Raw genomic sequence first — 18,675 nt, 5'->3', positions numbered from 1 at the left:
TGAGGTGACAAGGGCATGAGTGACTGTGAGTAAAGCCTCCCGGTCCATATAAGGCCGCAACTGGTGCACTAGGCGAACCTGTGCAAAGGTCTCCCTGGCCACAGCTGATAGATGTTGTTCCAAATTTAGCTGTGAGTCCAGGAGGACACCCAAGTTGCGTGCCTGCACTGAGGGAGGTAAATTTGCCCCCCCCCAGGACTAAAGATGGACCATCCAGTTGGCCTTTGGGAGGCAAGACCCAGAGCCACTCGGTCTTGTCAGGGTTGAGTCTAAGCCTGTTCACCCCCATCCAGACCCTCACATCTTCCAGGCACCGGCACATCACGTCGACTGCTTCACTGAAAGGACACGGGGTGGAGATATATAATTGGGTATCATCCGCGTACTGATGATACCTCACCCCGTGTCGCCGAATGATCTCACCCAGCGGTTTCATGTAGATGTTAAAAAGGAGGGGGGACAGGACCGAGCCCTGAGGCACTCCATGATCGAGGCGCCTAGGGGTCGATCTCTGTCCACCCGCCAACACCGACTGCGACCTGTCAGAGAGGTAGGAGGAGAACCACCGCAATACGGTACCACCCACCCCCACCTCTCCGAGACGACGCAGAAGGATATCATGGTCGATGGTATCGAAAGCCGCTGAGAGGTCAAGAAGCACCAGGATAGAGGAATAACCCCTATCCCGGGCTCGCCAGAGGTCATCGGTCAGTGCGACCAAAGCAGTCTCAGTGCTGTAGCCGGGCCTGAAACCAGATTGAAAAGGGTCCAGATAATTAGTTTCATCCAAGGATCGCAAGAGTTGGGACGCCACCACCTTCTCTACAACCTTCCCCACAAAGGGGAGGTTGGAGACGGGACGAAAGTTCTTCAAAACAGCTGGGTCCAGGGAAGGCTTCTTGAGGAGGGGCCTCACCACCGCTTCCTTTAAAGGTTGTGGGAAAGACCCCTCCATCAAGGAGGCGTTGATTATTGCCTGGAGCCAGCCTTGTGTCACCTCCCTACTGGCAGAAACCAGGCAGGAGGGGCACGGGTCCAATAAACAGTGGCAGCATTCATTGCCCTCACGGCCTTGTCCACTTCATCAGGGGTCACAGGCTCAAACTCGCTCCAGATAACATGATAATATGACCTGCTCATACCAGAATCCTCCAATAATGAATCTTTCATTGTTTGCAAAACACCATTCCTTCTTTCAGCTACACCATTCTCTGCTGCTGTGTAAGGATCTGTACGTCTGTGTCTTATCCCCAACTGTCCCAACCATTGTTGGAATTTAGTTGACATAAATTCAGTACCTCTGTCAGTTTGCAACTGACACACTTGTTGTCTGTACCTTTTCTCTACAAAACTTACCCACTGTTTGAATTGTTGTAGCACCTCTGTCTTATCTCTAAGCAAGTAGCAAAATGAATACCTGCTATAATCATCAACAATTACCAGTGCTTATTTTGCTCCTCCCAAACTGGCTTGCATAGGTCCCACCAAATCTGCATGGACCAGCTCTAGAACTCTTTTTGTTTGTCTTGTGCTATATTTATTAACTGGGAATGCCTTTGACTTCGATGCTTTGCATCCCTTCAAATTTAGCCCTTCTGCAAAATCTTGCATTTGCTGCAAAACTTTAAAGCTTGCATGGCCAAGTCTTCTATGCAGAAGATGAACACATGAATCATGCTCTGCAACATTCTTAAATATATGGGAACATTGAACCTTTTGTCCCTGCAATACATATAGATTATCTTCCTTTATGCCTTCTGCACAAATATTCCCATTCCTTTTGATGAGACATTTCCCATTTACAAAAATGACCTCAAAATCTTGTTTGTCTAAATTAGACACACTTAACAAATTATGTTCCATCTCAGGTACACAAAACACATTGGTAAAATTTGATTCCAAATATGGAATTTTTACATCGCCTCTTCCAATGACTTTTGCTTTCTGGCCATTTGCCAAAGCCACAGCTTCTTGTGCTACTGGAACAAACCTGCAAAATAATTCAGAGTCATTAACAATTATTTGACTTGCCCCACTAACAATTAGCCACTTGTCTCTGTTGTTTCTTTTGCAAACTTTTGCAACACCAAAATGTTCCTTTTGCAAAACAGTCCTTTTTCTTTGCACAAATGTCCTTTGCTGCAAACAGTTTCTCTGCAAATGTGTCTTTTCTCTACAAATGTAGCAAGTCTTTTCCCACTCTCTGCTTGCAAAATCTCTCCTTTGTTGCAATTTGGTCTGGGCCCGATCTACTTGTTTCCTCTCCTCTGGAGACTTGCAGTCTGGACCCCCTCCTCAGGAATTTCTCCTCCTCGTGGCTGCTTCTAAAATGGCGTTTTTCTTTTTCATTAAGCAAACATGCCTTTAAAGCCTCAAAATTTAAGTCTTGCTCTTCTTTGCACTCAAATATTGCAGAAACTGTGTCCCAGGTTTTATCTAAACTGTTCAACACCAATAAAACCTTTTGAGACTCAGGGAATTTAATCCCACGTTGTTCTAAGTCCAAAAATAAACTTTGCATTTTATTTAAATGCTGTTCCACAGATTCACCTGGTTGCAAACAGGCCCTGTAAAGTTTCCCTGACAATTGCACTATATTGCATGCAGAAACATTCAAATGCACAGCTCTCAATTTCAACCAAATCTCCTTTGCAGTCTTTAAATTTGCAACATTTAGAAATTGATCATCATCTAAATTGAAGATGAGATAAGCCATTGCTTGATCATGGCTTTTCTGATCTGCAGCTGTAAATACTTGTGGTGGATTTTCAACAATATACCACAGCTCTTTTGCTTTCAGCAAATATTCCATTTTTGCAGCCCATATAATGTAATTCTTCTGGCCTAAACGAGGCACGCAGCTTTCCTTAAATTCCATTGCAGCCATTCTGCTAATTCTGCCTTGTTCTTATACTTTCTAAACACAGGCAATTTCTTCCAGCTTTAAATTACAATGCAGTCCTTAGTAAGCTCTGGGCCCATAACCTGTTAGAGAATTTTAATATCTCTATTGGTGAAAAATAAATCAGAAGCTCTCACAGTTGACTGCATTTAGCTGATTCAAATAACTTTATATTTATATAAAATATTTACAATACCATTCTTCTTTACATCAACATAGCTTAATGAAGATTTCTTACAGAGACAGACCAGAGACAAAACCTTGAGACTGGAAATCCAGCTCCTAACTCAATACCCTTTTGCACAGACTCAGTAGCACTTTCTTCACATGACTCAGTTACCACATGACTCTTCCTGTTCATGAATATTCCAACAGGCAGTTTATCAGTGGGCATTCCATTTTAATCTGTTAGGCTATCGGAGATATGGGAAAAGATTGGAAATAAATTATTTGCATCGATATGTCCCGATGACAATTTTAAAGAAAACAAAAAAGTGTTTGCATAAATTGAAGAATTATTTCCTATGTTGTGACTGAGAGGTTATGTTGGGGGAGGAGGGCGATGACAACTTCCTCATTGGCTCAAGGGGGTGATTCATTCAAAAAGGTTAAGAACCACTGTCCTAGACCACTGCCACCAAGAACTGAGATCAGTGATGCTTCTGCGGCCCTCCGGAGGCTGGATCTGGCTGTCAGAGGGCCATGGAAGTGTCCCCTGGCCTCACTTCTGGGCAGCAGAGGCCTGGAAAAGGCCTCAGACGCCCGAATCTGGTCTCCAGTCTCAGACGCCCGAATCTGGTCTGAGTCCTTCAGTCTCAGATCTGGGCAGCAGCAGCCTGGAAAAAGCCTCAAATGCCTGGTTCCAGCCTCCGGATCTTTTCAAGGTGAGTCTGGCGTGGCATGAAGGGAGGGGGAAGCATAAGGTATCTTAGTGGGTCTGTTCCATTACTAGATCTTCCATGGCCTTCCCCACCCTAAGATGCCTCATGTTCACTTAACGAGCATGCGTCTTAATGAGCAAGGGAGTGATCTTGTTCGAGGTACGAGTTTCACTCCCACGAGTTTTCATGTTACGAATGGAATCGGCAGGTTCCATTAAACTCATAACTTGAGGACTACCTGTACTACACCATTTTCATTCATTTAAATACAATACATATGCAACGGTACAAATAAGCTTCCAAAAACTTCCCCTCATCTAGTGCCCGCTAGAGATTTTCAGACTATATCTCTAAATTCCCAATCATTTAGGAAATGTCCTAGTGCAGGGGTTTTCAACCGGTGGTACGCATACCACTTGTGGTACTTTGCCACATGGCAGGTGGTACGCGATTGCTAGCCAAGTGTAGCAGGGGAGGGGAATGAGCCGAAGCAAGCCAAGCCTGAGGGAGAGGCAGCTGCAGCTGCAGGACTGTCTGGGCTTGGCAGAAGCCCCAGGAGCTGGCAAGGCTCCAGCTGATTGGCTCCAGCTGATTGGTGCTTCCAGAAACAGCTCAGAGCTGGAGGTGCACTGAAGAAAAGGGGGGGGGGTGAAGAGGAAAGGCTATAAAAACATGGTTTGGGTGAAGGAAGGGGAAAAAAGACAACAGGAAAGTTTAATCCCTTTAAACAAATGTAATTAGTTTTACCCCCTTTAATTGAGTCTATCTGTGGCTTTTACAAAGTTTTATTTGAAGGTAAACTGGCTTAATTTAAAGCTAAAGCTTTTTGCAATTGCCAGGAGCCTTTCAGTCTAGGATTGCAACATTGTGATCCGAGACAAGCCTGAGGCAGCTTAAAGAGAAAAAAAAAACAGAATTTGTGTTTCTTTATTTTCTTGCTTTGCACTTGATTCCTGTATCTTTAAGGGTACAGGGAAGGGATTGGGGAGGTGCATTCTTACTACACTGTGGAAGAGCTCAGAAGGGCCAACCAGCTAGCTCAGGAGTCTATAAACTTAGCAACTTTAAGATCTGTGGACTTCAACTCCCAGAATTCCTCAACCAGCCATAAGGGCTGAGGAATTCTGGGAGTTGAAATCCACAAATCTTAAAAGTGCCAAGTTAGAAGACCCCTGAACTAGATGGTAGTGTCGCATATTAATAAACATGGATAAATTCATCATATATTTGTCAGTGCAAAGGGAAAGTGATTCAGCAAAGGAACAGCTACCGAAGAAATTAAAACTGGCACTTTTTTCTTTTTTTCTACAGTTTGTAATATTTTATTAGATTATAGAATAAAATACAAAAGTACAAAAGCAAATACTAGGACACAGTGGGGAGGAAAAAAGGGGGAAAAGTGAGGGGGAGAAGGGAAAAAGAACAGACTTCCTCTGTTGCAGTAGAAGGAAACATTGATATTGAACCTCAACTTTTTACTTTTCCATAATATTATAAACTAGCCATTTCTATAACAACAAATGAATCTAGGACTTCCGGTGGTTAAAGCGGTGGAGATGGCGGCTACTTTGTAGCCGTCCTCCTGAGATGGTGTTTGATCCGCGGAGCACAGCGTTCATCAGCTGGCCCGCGGCTCGCAATCCCCTTCCCGGGCGAAGGGAAGGGGTAGAGATCGCATGAATAGAGGTAGAACCTCTTAACCCTCCCTGGATTTTTTATTTTAGGGGGGTAAAAAGAGTGCTCCCTCGGAGTTCATTGCCTTCTCCGCCTCTCAGCTGTCTTTGTTTCTTCGGAAACAAAGCGAAACGCCGCTACCATCTCCGTATTTAAAGTAACCGTGAGTAATCTTAAACCGGACAGAACTGTTTAAAGGATTTTATTTATAGTTTAGTTTTATTTTATTTTTATTTAGTTTATTTAGTTTATTTAGCATGTGTTGATTTTTTCTTATTTTTTAAGCTTTCTCTTTTTCTTCCCGGGAGGAAAAGTGAGAGTGAAAGTAAAATGGCGTTTTGAAAGTTTTTTTTTCTTTTGAAAGACGGACTGGTTGAACTGTTGTTTAATACTGCTTTCCTTTTTAAGTTTTTCTTTATCTTTTGGGAGCTTTTAAATTGATTCTATTTTATTCTATTTTACCTTATTTTTAACTTTTGGACTATTTACTTTTTATTGGTATTTTTATGAAGAAAGAAAGATAAATTGAAATGGCTTCAAAACGACAACCAGCTACTACAGCTCCTAAAGTAACTTCTTCTCCTGCTACCTCTACTGTGCAACAACAACTTAAAATAATACCCTCAGTGCAGCAACCTAAAACTACTCCACCCTCACCCCCCCCCCATCTGGCACATCAGCACAAGACATTAAAGAAATAATGGTAAGTGCTGTGTCACAGTTTAGGGAGGAAATGAAGCAACTTTTGGAACAGAATAAATCTGAAAGCAAGGAAGAAATGAAGAAAGAGATGAAGGAGCTTTTAGAACAGAATAATACTATATTGAGGGATGATATACTTCTAGCTTTATCTGGAGTGGCCTCAGTGGTTGTGAAGCTGGACTCTAGAGTGGAGGAAATTGAAGAAACAGTAGAACTCTTGGACTATAAATTCCAAGATATGGAGAAAAAAGTGGAAACTTCACAAGATGATATTCTTATGTTCCAGTATAGACAGATGGAATATGCTTTGAGAATAAGGGGCCTGAAAGAAGATAAAACTCAAGATCTGATGGAAATGGTGATTAATGACTTGGCTGTTATTTTGAATATAGACAAAGATGAGTTACGTGGGGAAGTGGAAAGAATTTACAGAGTTAATTCTTGGATTGCAAAACAGAGGAATCTGCCTAGAGATGTGGTGATATACTTTGCTAAGAAGTCCTTGCGAAATCAGATTCTGCAAACTTTTTACAATAAAAGATTTCAGATTGCTGCTCAAGATATTATTATTTTAAAGGAAATTCCACCTAAAATTTTAAGAAGCAGAAAAGATTTTGCTTTTCTAGCAAATGAACTTAAAGCAAGACAAATGCCATTTAGATGGGAGATTCCGATGGGCATTGTTTTGAGCCATGCGGGGACACGTTATAGACTTAATACAGTTGCTAAAGCTAAGGAATTTTATAAAATGGTCCTGGGTGCAGGCTCACCTTTGCCCATGATGCATAAAGTCCTGAGTGATAAAGAGATGGAACAGAAATCTGAAGATACAGGTGCGATGACTGCTGGACAGGTGGTATGGATGTCTCAAGCAGAGGTTAAAGAACAGAGAATGACCCGTGCAGCACATAAACGTAAAGAAAAAGAACAACAGAAAAAAGAAAAAGAAATCAAAGAATCTACTCAGCAAATTGTTTCAGTGCCGGTGGGAGGAGCAAGACCCAAAAGCTCTGCAACTTATTCTTCAGTAGCAGAATTTGAGGGGATCTTCTCCAGGCTTAAGGCCAAGGGAGATGGCAAAGCTCCTGACTTGGAATGTTAATGGATTAAATATTCCTCAAAAGAGAAAAAAAATTTACCATTATTTGAAACAACACAACAATGATGTTATTTGCTTGCAAGAAACTCATATTACATCTAAAGACCAAAAATACTTAAACAATCCTCGTTTGGGATCTCATTTTGTATCTCCCGCCCCTGGGAAAAAAGGGGGTGTGGTAATTTATGTTAAACAGAACTTATCTGCTACCCTGTTAGAATCAGATCCTCATGGAAGATATGTTATGCTTGAACTTGGTTTATACGGCAAGAAAATTCTTATTGTGGGGTTGTATGCACCAAACCAGCAACAGGAGCAATTCTATAGGTTGTTACATCAGAAAATAACTTTGTTGGACTATAGATCTGTGATTTTAATGGGAGACTGGAATGGTGTCTTAGACATACAAAAGGACAAAAAAGGCTCTTCTACTTTTTTTAAACAGGCTAAACTACCTAAAGCCTTCTTTGACATGAAAGAAGATTGGGAATTGAGGGACTATTGGCGTGAATGTAACCTAGAAGAAAGGGATTTTACCTTCTTCTCAGATAGACACCAATCTTTTTCAAGAATTGATTTCTTTTTGATTACAACAGACTTATACAACAGGGTGAAGAATGTAAAAATTTTTCCTAGGACATTGTCTGATCATAGTCCAGTATGGATGGAACTGTTTGCTGAGAAAGAAGACAGGAGATCCTGGAGGGTGAATGAGAATTTATTTAAACAAGAAAAAAATGTTTATAAATTAAAGGAATGTTTAAAGGAATATTTTGCTTTAAATATGAATAAGGGAACATCAATGTCAATGGTGTGGGATGCAAGTAAAGCTTTTATGCGTGGTATCCTGATAAAAATGAATAACTTGCATAGACAGAAACAGATTCAGAAACGTAAAGATTTAGAAGAGGAGATTAAATTAAAAGAGAAACTTTTAATTTCAAATCCTTTAGACGAAAAGGTGAAAGGAGCTTTAAAACTGTTAAAAACACAATTTAACATGTTGATGGCTGATCAAGCTGCAACCAATTTACTATTTATGAAACAAAATACATTTTGTAATGCTAATAAACCAGGGAGATGGTTGGCTTATCAGTTAAGAAAGAAACAGAAACAGAGGAATATAGATAAAATAAATTATAATGGTAAATTGGTCTATCAGAAAGAATTGATTAAGAAATCCTTTTTAGAATACTACCAAAAATTATACAAGAGTGCTAATATTCAAACTACAGACATAAACAATTATTTAGGTAAAGTTAACTTTCCTAAATTAACAGAAGATCAGGAAAAAGAGATTAATGGCTTAATTACTAAAGAAGAAATTGTTACAGCAATTAAACAACTGAAATTGGGCAAAGCGCCGGGTACGGATGGGTTGACATCTATCTATTATAAAACTTTAGTAGAAGAGATGACTCAACCATTGTGTGAATTGTTTAATAACTTATTACAGGGTTTAGAGATCCCTCCATCTTGGCGTAATGCATTTATATCATTGATTCCAAAAGACAATCAAGATCTTACATTGCCTAAAAATTACAGGCCTATATCTCTTTTAAACGTGGATTATAAAATCTTTGCAAAAATCTTAGCTAATAGGCTTATGGGGATCTTGCAGCAGTTTATACATAAGGATCAATCGGGTTTTATAACTGGAAGGTATATGAAAAATAATGTTAGACAAATTATTAACTTATTAGAGTATCTAGAAAAGAATAACCAAGTCTCTGCAGGCCTGATATTTTTGGATGCTGAAAAAGCCTTTGACCAAGTGAATTGGCAGTTTATGTTATGTTTAATTAAGGAGATGAATTTTGGACAAAATATATTACAAGTATTATCTAATATATATCAAAAACAGACTGCTCAACTTATTGTAAATGGGGGTTTGTCAGAGGCTTTTGTAATAGAAAAAGGAACAAGACAGGGATGCCCGTTATCTCCGTTATTGTTTGTTTTAACATTGGAAATTTTGTTGATTAAAATTCGGGAGTCTCAAGAAATAAAAGGAATAGAAATTAATAAAAAAGAATATAAATTAAGATCCTTTGCAGATGACTTGGTTGTTACTTTGTCTCAACCTACTTGTTCGGTGGTAAAATTATTACAATTGATTCAACAATATGGACGTGTTTCTGGTTTTAAAATTAATAATAATAAGACCAAAATATTAGCTAAAAATATGACTAATGGTGATAAACAGGTTTTAGTTAACTTAACAGATTTTGAAATTGTTGATAAGGTAAAATATTTGGGGGTCACATTATCTGCTTCCAATGCAAAACTGTATAAAAATAATTATGAAAAGCTGTGGATGGAGGTACAGAAGGATTTAAAAAATTGGAACAATCTACAGTTATCCCTTATGGGTAGAATTGCAGTTATCAAGATGAATGTCCTGCCAAAGTTTATTTTTTTGTTTCAAATGTTACCTATTTTAAAGAATGAACGTAATTTAGATGAATGGCAAAAAGGTATTAATAAATTTGTTTGGGCAGGGAAAAAAACCAAGGGTGAAACTTAAAATAATGCAAGATTTTCGTGAGAGAGGAGGACTCAAGGTACCAAATATGAATTTGTATTATGATGCTGTAGTATTAACATTGATCAGCGACTGGGTGAATTTAACAAATATAGAAATACTTCATTTGGAAGGTTGGGACTTACTTTTTGGATGGCATGCCTATTTAATATTTAATAAAAAAGTGGACTGGGTTTTTAAGTCTCATGTTATAAGAATTTCTTTGCTTAGAGTGTGGAGAAAGTATTATAAAAGTGACTTCAAAATACCATTATGGGCTATACCTCGGCATGCCATAGAAGGCATAAGGAAAGGGGTTAATATGGATATGGTCTCTTACGCACAGTTACTTAGATGGGATGGCCAAGATCGGCAGTTAAAATCTTTGGAAGAATTAACGCATGAAAATTTAACTTATTCATGGTTCCAATACAGACAAATAGTGGACAGATGGAAGATGGATTGTAAAATGGGCTGGCTTAGAGAAGATGAAGCTCTTTTAAAACAAGTAAGAGATCCAAGGCCAACCCATATTAAGAGAGTTTATGGGGTTTTAGTGGAATTGGACTCAGAACCTGAATTAGTTAAAGATTGTATGATTAAATGGGCACAGAATATTGGTGAAACGATTTCAATGGATACCTGGGAACTTATTTGGATAAGACATGTTAAATTCACACAAGCGCAAAATTTAAGAGAGAATTTTTATAAGATGTTTTATAGATGGCACCTTGATCCAAAGAAAATGTCCATTATGTACCCTAATCTGCAGCCGAAATGCGGGAGATGTGGACATTTGGATGCTACTTATTATCATACTTGGTGGACGTGTAAGCATATAAAAGCTTTTTGGATTAAGATATGGTGGAATATCCAAAGAATTTTTAAACGTAGGGTAAAATTTACTCCGCAATTATTTTTACTAGGTATTGTTACTGATTGTGATGCTAAGGAGGTTATATTGATGTTAAATTTGATTACAGCCGCTAGGCTGTTAATAGGGCAATATTGGAAGAAGGAATCCTTTCCTACTTTGCAAGAGTGGTTTCACAAAGTTTCGTATCTGGCAGAAATGGCAAAGATTTCGGCTTTTTTAAAGGAGCAATCTCAAGAGAAATTCTTTGCAGTATGGGAAAAATGGATAAATTTCATACAATATAATTTGGATATGGAAAAATATCATTTAGCTTTTTTATAACTTGTAATGATTGTTTTTTCTTTTTTTCTTTCTTCCTTTTCTCTTTATGTATTATTACTTATATATATATATATATATTTTTTATATATATGTTCTATTTTTCGTCTACTTTTTTCTTTTTTCTTTCTCTCTCTCTTTTCTTTTCCCTTTTTTTTCTCTCTTTCTTAGTATATATTATTCATTTTAAAGTTTATGTTATGCATATTATTATTACATATATTATTATATATATTATTATTATGACCTTTATTATTTTTATTAATTATCTTATAAATTGTAAACGTTATTTTTTAAAATTTGTTAAATAATCCTATATTCAGTTCTGGGAAGTCGGGGGGGGGGGAGGGTGGGGTGGTTTGGGCGGGGGGGATGTTTATTTGTAAAATTTTTGAAAAATTTCAATAAAAAAAAAAAAAACAAATGAATCTAATCAGTAAAACCCAAAATCCCCCCCTTTTTTAGTCATCAAGTTTTTGATACCTTGCTAAGCATTGGTGGTACTCAAATATTGTCATGTCCTAAAAGTAGTACAATCTGTGAAAAGGTTGAAAAGCCCTGTGTGGATTCTGCCAATATAACTTTTGAAGACATCTAGTTTTCATGCTTCACTATTCTGTTTCCTCTGTTGATTTTAAAAATGCTGAAGTATTCCCATTTTCATTCTTTCTACATCCAAATTTCGGACTGGAAGCAGCCTAGGCTTGCTCAGTAGGTAAGTGCAGGATTGAGGTATCTTTCTCTTACTTTCTCCCTCCTTCTCTGTAGCCTGTATTCCTATCAATCTGACTAAAGCCATTTCCCCACTGAGGACTTCCAATGTCCTCTAACATCGCTCAGACATTGCTGGAGAAAATAAAGCCTGTTCTCCTTACAGCTATAGCAAACAACAGTATTTAAATGACTTGAGGGACGATGCTAGGTAGTGAGGCCAAGTACCTATGTCAATTCTAAGAATGTATAGCCTATTAAAGGTGTGATCAAGAAAGGCAGGAATTGCAGAAGGAAGGAAGGGCTTATTTTCTTCTGCCCTTAATTCAGTCTTTCAAATCTAATTATTGACGTTGACCATATGAGTGAAGAATTCTGAAAGTTAGAGGGTACCAGTTAGGGAAGACAATCAATTATTTATTCAAGTCTGTCTATAAATCTGTCTATGTATCTATTTATCTAGCTCCAAAACTGACAGTAGTCCCTTCTAATGATGATACTTAAAGCCAAAGCACATCTAATGGTTTTAGGATTCTGCGAGCTGTTTTTTAATCTGATAAAAAATCAAATTTCATTTTCTTTTTTTAAAACAGGTGCTGTCCCTTGAGAAATCTAACATGCAATTGGAGCAGAACATCCAAGAGTTTTACACAAAACAAAAATCAACTGGTACCCATGATATGAGTGCCTATTTCAATGCCATGACCCAAATGAAGTCTGAGGTATTATGTTGAAATGGTTTTCTCTTTTTTTTCCTATTAGGGCATCGATACTTAGACATAGGCAATATTAGTGACATGAAACAGGACTGTCTCAAGATATTTTGTTTTTTAGGAAGAGGTCAAAGTGATTCCTCCCCATTGTATATACAGAAGTTGAACAGTTTATATTTTATTTTACATCAGTCACGCTATTTTGTCCTGCACTGAAGCTGAAGGTGGAAACTTCAGGGCAAAGAACTAGCCATGTGGCATGTGAAGTTATATCAGTTTCTGGCCCTCAACAATTGCTTTTTGAGTTGGTGGCTTTATTTATCTCACAAAATTACTTGCAGTGTCATAAAGTTGTGCCTAGACGAAAGTACTAACATTCCTGATTTCAGGTGATAAGAACAGACAGTTTGAGATTGGAATAAGATAAACAAGCCATTGATTCCTAGAAATGTCCCAACACATAAAATATTAGACTCTCTACCTCTCACCTGGCTTAAGTCTAGGAAACCAATTTGGGATAACATATCACAGTGTTATGATCTAGATCAGCGGTAGGCAACCTTGGCTCTTTTATGACTAGTGGACTTCAACTCCCAGAATTCCTGAGCCAGCCATGCTGAGGGAAAAGGGAGAGGTTTCCAAGCTGAGCCATACTGGCTCAGGAATTCTGGGAGTTGAAGTCCACAAGTCATAAAAGAGCCAAGGTTGCCTACCCCTGATCTAGATGAAGAATTGTGATCAAAATGGGCGACTTTAATAACTACAGCCAAATAGGTCACGTAGATCCAACAAAATTATTCCCAGGAATACAGTTGCCCAGAAAAATATGGGGCCACCAAAACAGAATCAGGACAGGCCATACCGAGATTAAGGCAAAGATCTTTAAGTGGGGAATTGCTGAGAGTCAGCAATGTGAATGTGGTGCACCAGAACAAATGATAATTCATAAACTTTGAGAATGTTCCTCCAGGAGATTTCAAAGCACCTGGGATGATCTCATCACAGCCACACCAGAAACAGTTAGATGGTTAGCTTCCTTAGATATTGAGCTATAATATCTATGCTATTGCAACTCTGTGGCACCATATTATAGCAATTTTATCATGGTTTTATCCTAATTTAATATTTAATTTTATCTATTGTATTATCCACACACTTTACATACATGTATATACTTCTCTCTCTCTCTCTCTCTCTCTCTCTCTCTCTCTCTCTCACTCTCACTCTCACTCCCACTCCCACTCCCACTCTCACTCTCACTCTCACTCTCTGTCAGGCGAGGTTCAAGAATTAAGTGCTACATGACAGGCTGAGCACCTTTTATTTGTCCCAACTCTTGTAAACCTAGCAGTTTGAAAGCATGCAAATAAGAGTAGATAAATAGGTACCACTTCAGTGGGAAAGTAACAGTATTCCATGCATCTCAGTGTAGGGTCATGCTGGCCACATGACCACAGACATTTGGACAATGCTGGCTCCCTCAGCAAGAACTGGAGCACTATCCCCTAGAGTTGGACACAACGTATATGGGAAACCTTTACCTTTACTTCTATGATGGTACTTTATTTAATCTTATATTTGTATTTCTATGTATAATGTGTTTTATTAGTGTTATATATCAGTGATTGCATGACCTTTATAGATACCATATCCAAAATAAATTAAACAAATTTTGTACACTTACTTAACAATTTCCTTGCTAAATGGTGTTCTCTATGATGATGTTCGAACTCTTCCCCCCCCCGCAATTTTATTTTTGGTAGATTCAGAAGGAGACTTTGAAAAATGCTGGATTGCTCTTACAGATTGATAATGCCAGACTTGCTGCTGATGATTTCAGGGTGAAGTAAGTTTAGTTAACTGATGTCCTTTACTTTTTCATCACACACATAACCATATTTGTCTTACAGTTGGTTTTCATACTTTTTTTAAAAAACAAATCCATGTACCTGTGTTTTTATTTGTTGGCCTACTGACATGATGCAACTGCTGCCAGAACTGCCGGGACGTGCTATCAGGTATTACACATCAGTCATGAAAGAACAGAAAGGCATCCAAAAAGAGAAGCTACCTTCAATTATAAGGGATGTGAATTTAGGAAAGGACACAGAGGCTTCGAAAGAGGACAGGTGTCTTCCAGGTGCTACTGCCAGTAGGGACAAGAAGCGTATTTCTAAAATAATCAAGAATGGCAGCAAGGACTGTGATGTAGAGGCTATCGTACATCTTGGCACTAATGATCTGTCCCCAAAAGATGTACTCTCTGTGCAGAATGATTTCCAGAGCTTGGGGAAGGAACTTAGCAGAATAGGCTGTAGGCTTACTTTCTCAGAGGTTTTATCAGTATATAAGGAGCAAAATGGAAAAGGCCAGCATATAGCACAATTCAATATGTGGCTAAAGGAGTGATGTAAAGGGGAAGGATTTGGATATATTAGTCACGATGTCTGTAGCTGGTCCAATAAAAAGATGTACAAAAGAGATGGTTTGCATCCATCAAAGAAAGGGACTGAATTACTTGGCTATACATTCACAGATTTTCTGGAGGAAAATTTAAACTAAACAGTGGGGACAGTGAGTTAATTGATAAGAACAACCCTGTCCCTGGCAATCTAAAAATTATAGGGCTATCAGTGCATGTAACATAGATGTGTGTGTGGACAAGAATACCAACCTTGCTGTCAAGCAAAATCAAGCCTCTAATAGTGAGTGCCACACAAAGTGCACTAACCAAGACAGTAGGGGAACTCAGGCACAACACAAGTTGTGTAGAAAGTAAACACAGGGCCAGTCATAAAAGACTCAAATGTTTATACACCAATGTACAGAGTATGAATAGCAAACAGGGTGAACTAGAAATTAATGAGGGCAGGTATGATATTGTTGCCATTATGGAAACATGGTGGGATGAAACCCACACATGGAACACACAGCTAGAGGGATTTAAATTATTTAAAAGAAATAGACCAAATAAAAGAGGAGGTGGAGTTGCTCTCTCTATAAGAAATGACTACATCTCTACAGAAATAGAGCACAACAATGATAAAAACTGTCTTGAATGCATTTGGGTCAATATAAAAGGGGAAAAATGACATTGTCATAGGTGTGTACTACAGGCCACCCAACCAAACAGAGGAAATAGATGAACTTTTTGCTAGTCAGCTAACTAAGGTATGTAGGAAGCACATCACAATAGTAATGGGGGACCTTAACTACTCTGACATCAACTGAGAGACAAAATCTGCACCAAGTGGAAGATCAAACAGGTTCCTGGCAAACCTAGCAGACAACTTTGTCTCCCAAAAAGTAGAGAAAGGAACTAGGGGATTAGGCATTTTGGATCTAATTCTCACTAACAGAGATTAAATAATAGAAAGTGTTGAAGCCATAGGAACCCTGGGAGGAAGTGATCATACAATATTAGAATTCAACATTATGGAAGCACAAGCAATAGAACACAGTCAAACTAGAGTCTTGGACTTCAAGAGAGCTAATTTCAATAAACTTAGGGAGGGCTTGGGAAGGATTCCATGGATGAGAATCCTCAAGGGGAAAACAACTCAAGAAGCTTGGGAAATTTTGAAAAATGAGATAATAAAAGCCCAGTCTAGCACAATATCAACAAAGAGAAAAAATAACATCTCTCAAAAGAAACCAGCATGGCTGCATAAAGAACTCTCAGACAAATTGAAAGGTAAAAAGGACAACTATAGAAAGTGGAAAGGGGGGCACATAACTAAGTCAGAATATCAGCAAATAGCCTGAGCCTCCAAAGATGAAGTGAGGAAAGCAAAGGCTCAAAATGAACTAAGGCTTGTGACCGAAATCAAAAATAACAAAAAAAGCTTCTTTCAACATGTAAAAAACAAGAAAAAAGTGAAGGAAATGATTGGTCCATTAGTGGGTGAAAGTGGCAAGAAGGTGACAAGCAACAGGGAGAAAGCAGAATTATTTAACTCGTTTTTTGCATTTGTCTTTACACAAAGGGAAAAAACAGACCAACCTATCAAAAATAGTGCCATAAAAAACAGAATAGAAACACAAGTTAAGATAGGCAAGAAAATGGTAAGTGAGCACCTGTCCAGCCTAGACGAGTTCAAATTGCCAGGACCAGATGGATTACACCCAAAGGTTCTCAAGGAACTGGCAGATGTGATCTCAGAACCACTGAACTATATTTTTCAAAGATTCTGGAACACAGGGGAACTACCAGAGGACTGGAAAAGAGCTGATGTAGTTCCCATCTACAAAAAAGGAAAATTACAAAAAAGGAAATTACAGACCTATCAGCCTGACCTCAATACCTGGGAAGATCCTGGAAAAGATAATCAAACAACAAATCAGCGAACACCTAGAGGCAAACAAAGTCATTACTAAAAGCCAACATGGGTTTGTCAAAAATAGATCATGCCACTACCCAAGGTGGTTTCCTCTCCCACAACTTTAACCATACAACAACAACAACAACCTAAACATATACCATCGACCCAGCCACCACCTTCCCCTCCTTTGCCAGCTCTGTCTGCACAAGAGATTAAAGACATAATGGGAGATGCTGTATCTCAAATTAGAGATGAAATGAAGCAACTTGTTGTACAGATTAAATCTGAAATTAAAGTGGAATTAAATGAAATGAAGGACTCATTAGAGGATAATAATACTATTATGCGGCAAGATATAGTTACAGCCCTATTAGGTTTGGCTTCTGTGGTGGTGAAGCTGGACTCGAGAGTGGAGGAAGTCGCAGACAAAGTTGACTTTTTTGAGGATAAATTTCAAGATATGGAAAAGAAGATGGTGATTTCACAAGAAGATATCCTTATGTCTCAGTATAGGGAGATGGAGCACGCCCTGAGGATCAGGGGTCTGAAGGAGGACATGAATCAAGATTTGATGGAGATGGTGCTTAGTGATTTAGCTGTTGCTTTGAATATGGATAAAGGAGAATTACGCAGAGAAGTAGAAAAAATTTATAGAGTTAATTCCTGGATTGCGAAGCAGAAGAACTTGCCTAGAGATGTTGTGATTTATTTTACAAAGAAGTCTCTGCGTAATGAAATTATACAAGCTTTTTATAATAAGAGATTCCAGATTGCTGCCCAAGATGTTATCATTCTAAAGGAAATCCCATCAAAAATTTTAAGAAACAGGAAAGATTTTGCTTTCTTAGCTAATGAGCTTAAAGCTAGATTGATGCCATTCAGATGGGAGATTCTGACGGGCATTGCTCTGAGCCATGCGGGGATGCGTCACAGGCTGAACACGGTTGACAAAGCTAAAGAGTTTTATAATACGGTCCTGGGTGCAGGCTCAGCTTCATCTGTTCAGAAGCTCTTGAGTGGTAAAGAGCTGGAACAGCAACCTGAAACATTAGGTCTGATCTCTGCTGGGAAGATGCAAGCTGAATGGCAACGTCAAACAGAGGTTAAAGAGCAGAGGATGACCCGTGCAGCACATAGACGTAAGGAAAAGGAGCAACAAAAGAAAGAAATTAAAGAATCTTCTTCGGAAAGTGCTTCATTGCCGGTGGGAGGAGCAAGACCCAAGAGTTCTGCAACACATACAGCAATGGCAGACCTCCAGGTAGTCTTCTCCAGGCTCCTGGTCAAGGGAGATGGCAAAGTTTCTGACCTGGAATGTTAACGGTCTAAATTCCCCTCAGAAAAGAAAGAAAATCTTTTACTACTTAAAGCAACATAACAATGATGTTATTTGCCTACAGGAAACTCATATTTTACTTAAAGATCAAAAATATTTAGTTAACGCCCGTCTGGGATCTCATTTTGTATCTGCAGCTCCTGGGAAAAAGGGGGGAGTGGTTATTTATGTGAAGCAAAATTTACCAGCTTGTCTGGTAGAATCAGATCCCCAAGGAAGATATGTAATGATTGAACTTGGTTTATATGGTAAGAAAATACTTATAGTGGGACTTTATGCACCAAATCAGCAACAGGAACAATTTTATAGATTGTTACATCAAAAAATAACTTTGCTGGACTATAGATCCGTGATATTAATGGGTGATTGGAATGGTGTCTTAGATATACAAAGGGACAAGAAAGGTTCTTGTCCTCTTTTTAAACAGGCAAAACTACCTAAAGCCTTTTTTGACATGAAAGAGGACTGGGAATTAAGGGACTATTGGCGGGAATGTAATCAAGAGGAGAGAGACTTTACCTTCTTCTCAGATAGACACCAATCCTTTTCAAGAATTGATTTCTTTTTGATTACAACGGATTTATATAATAGAGTAAAAAATGTAAAGATTTTTCCT

General features: G+C 38.5%; 1 protein-coding gene across 2 annotated transcripts in view; it reads left to right on the top strand.

Moving 5' to 3' along the window:
- The window catches only part of LOC120312808 (keratin, type I cytoskeletal 19-like), a 77,629-nt gene that overhangs the window by 31,563 nt on the left and 27,391 nt on the right, over nucleotides 1-18,675 (top strand). For both annotated transcript variants that reach the window (XM_039354007.1, XM_039354008.1), the window contains 2 exons: nucleotides 12,282-12,410; nucleotides 14,165-14,247. In XM_039354007.1, the coding sequence (XP_039209941.1) occupies nucleotides 12,282-12,410; nucleotides 14,165-14,247 (212 nt within the window). The remainder of the gene's footprint in view (nucleotides 1-12,281; nucleotides 12,411-14,164; nucleotides 14,248-18,675) is intronic.

Source organism: Crotalus tigris, unplaced genomic scaffold (assembly GCF_016545835.1).
Source record: "Crotalus tigris isolate CLP2741 ecotype Arizona unplaced genomic scaffold, ASM1654583v1 scf7180000018544.1747854, whole genome shotgun sequence".
Classification (NCBI taxonomy): Eukaryota; Metazoa; Chordata; class Lepidosauria; order Squamata; family Viperidae; genus Crotalus; species Crotalus tigris.
Note: the sequence above shows the minus strand (reverse complement) of the source record. Positions and strands in the feature narration are given on the sequence as shown.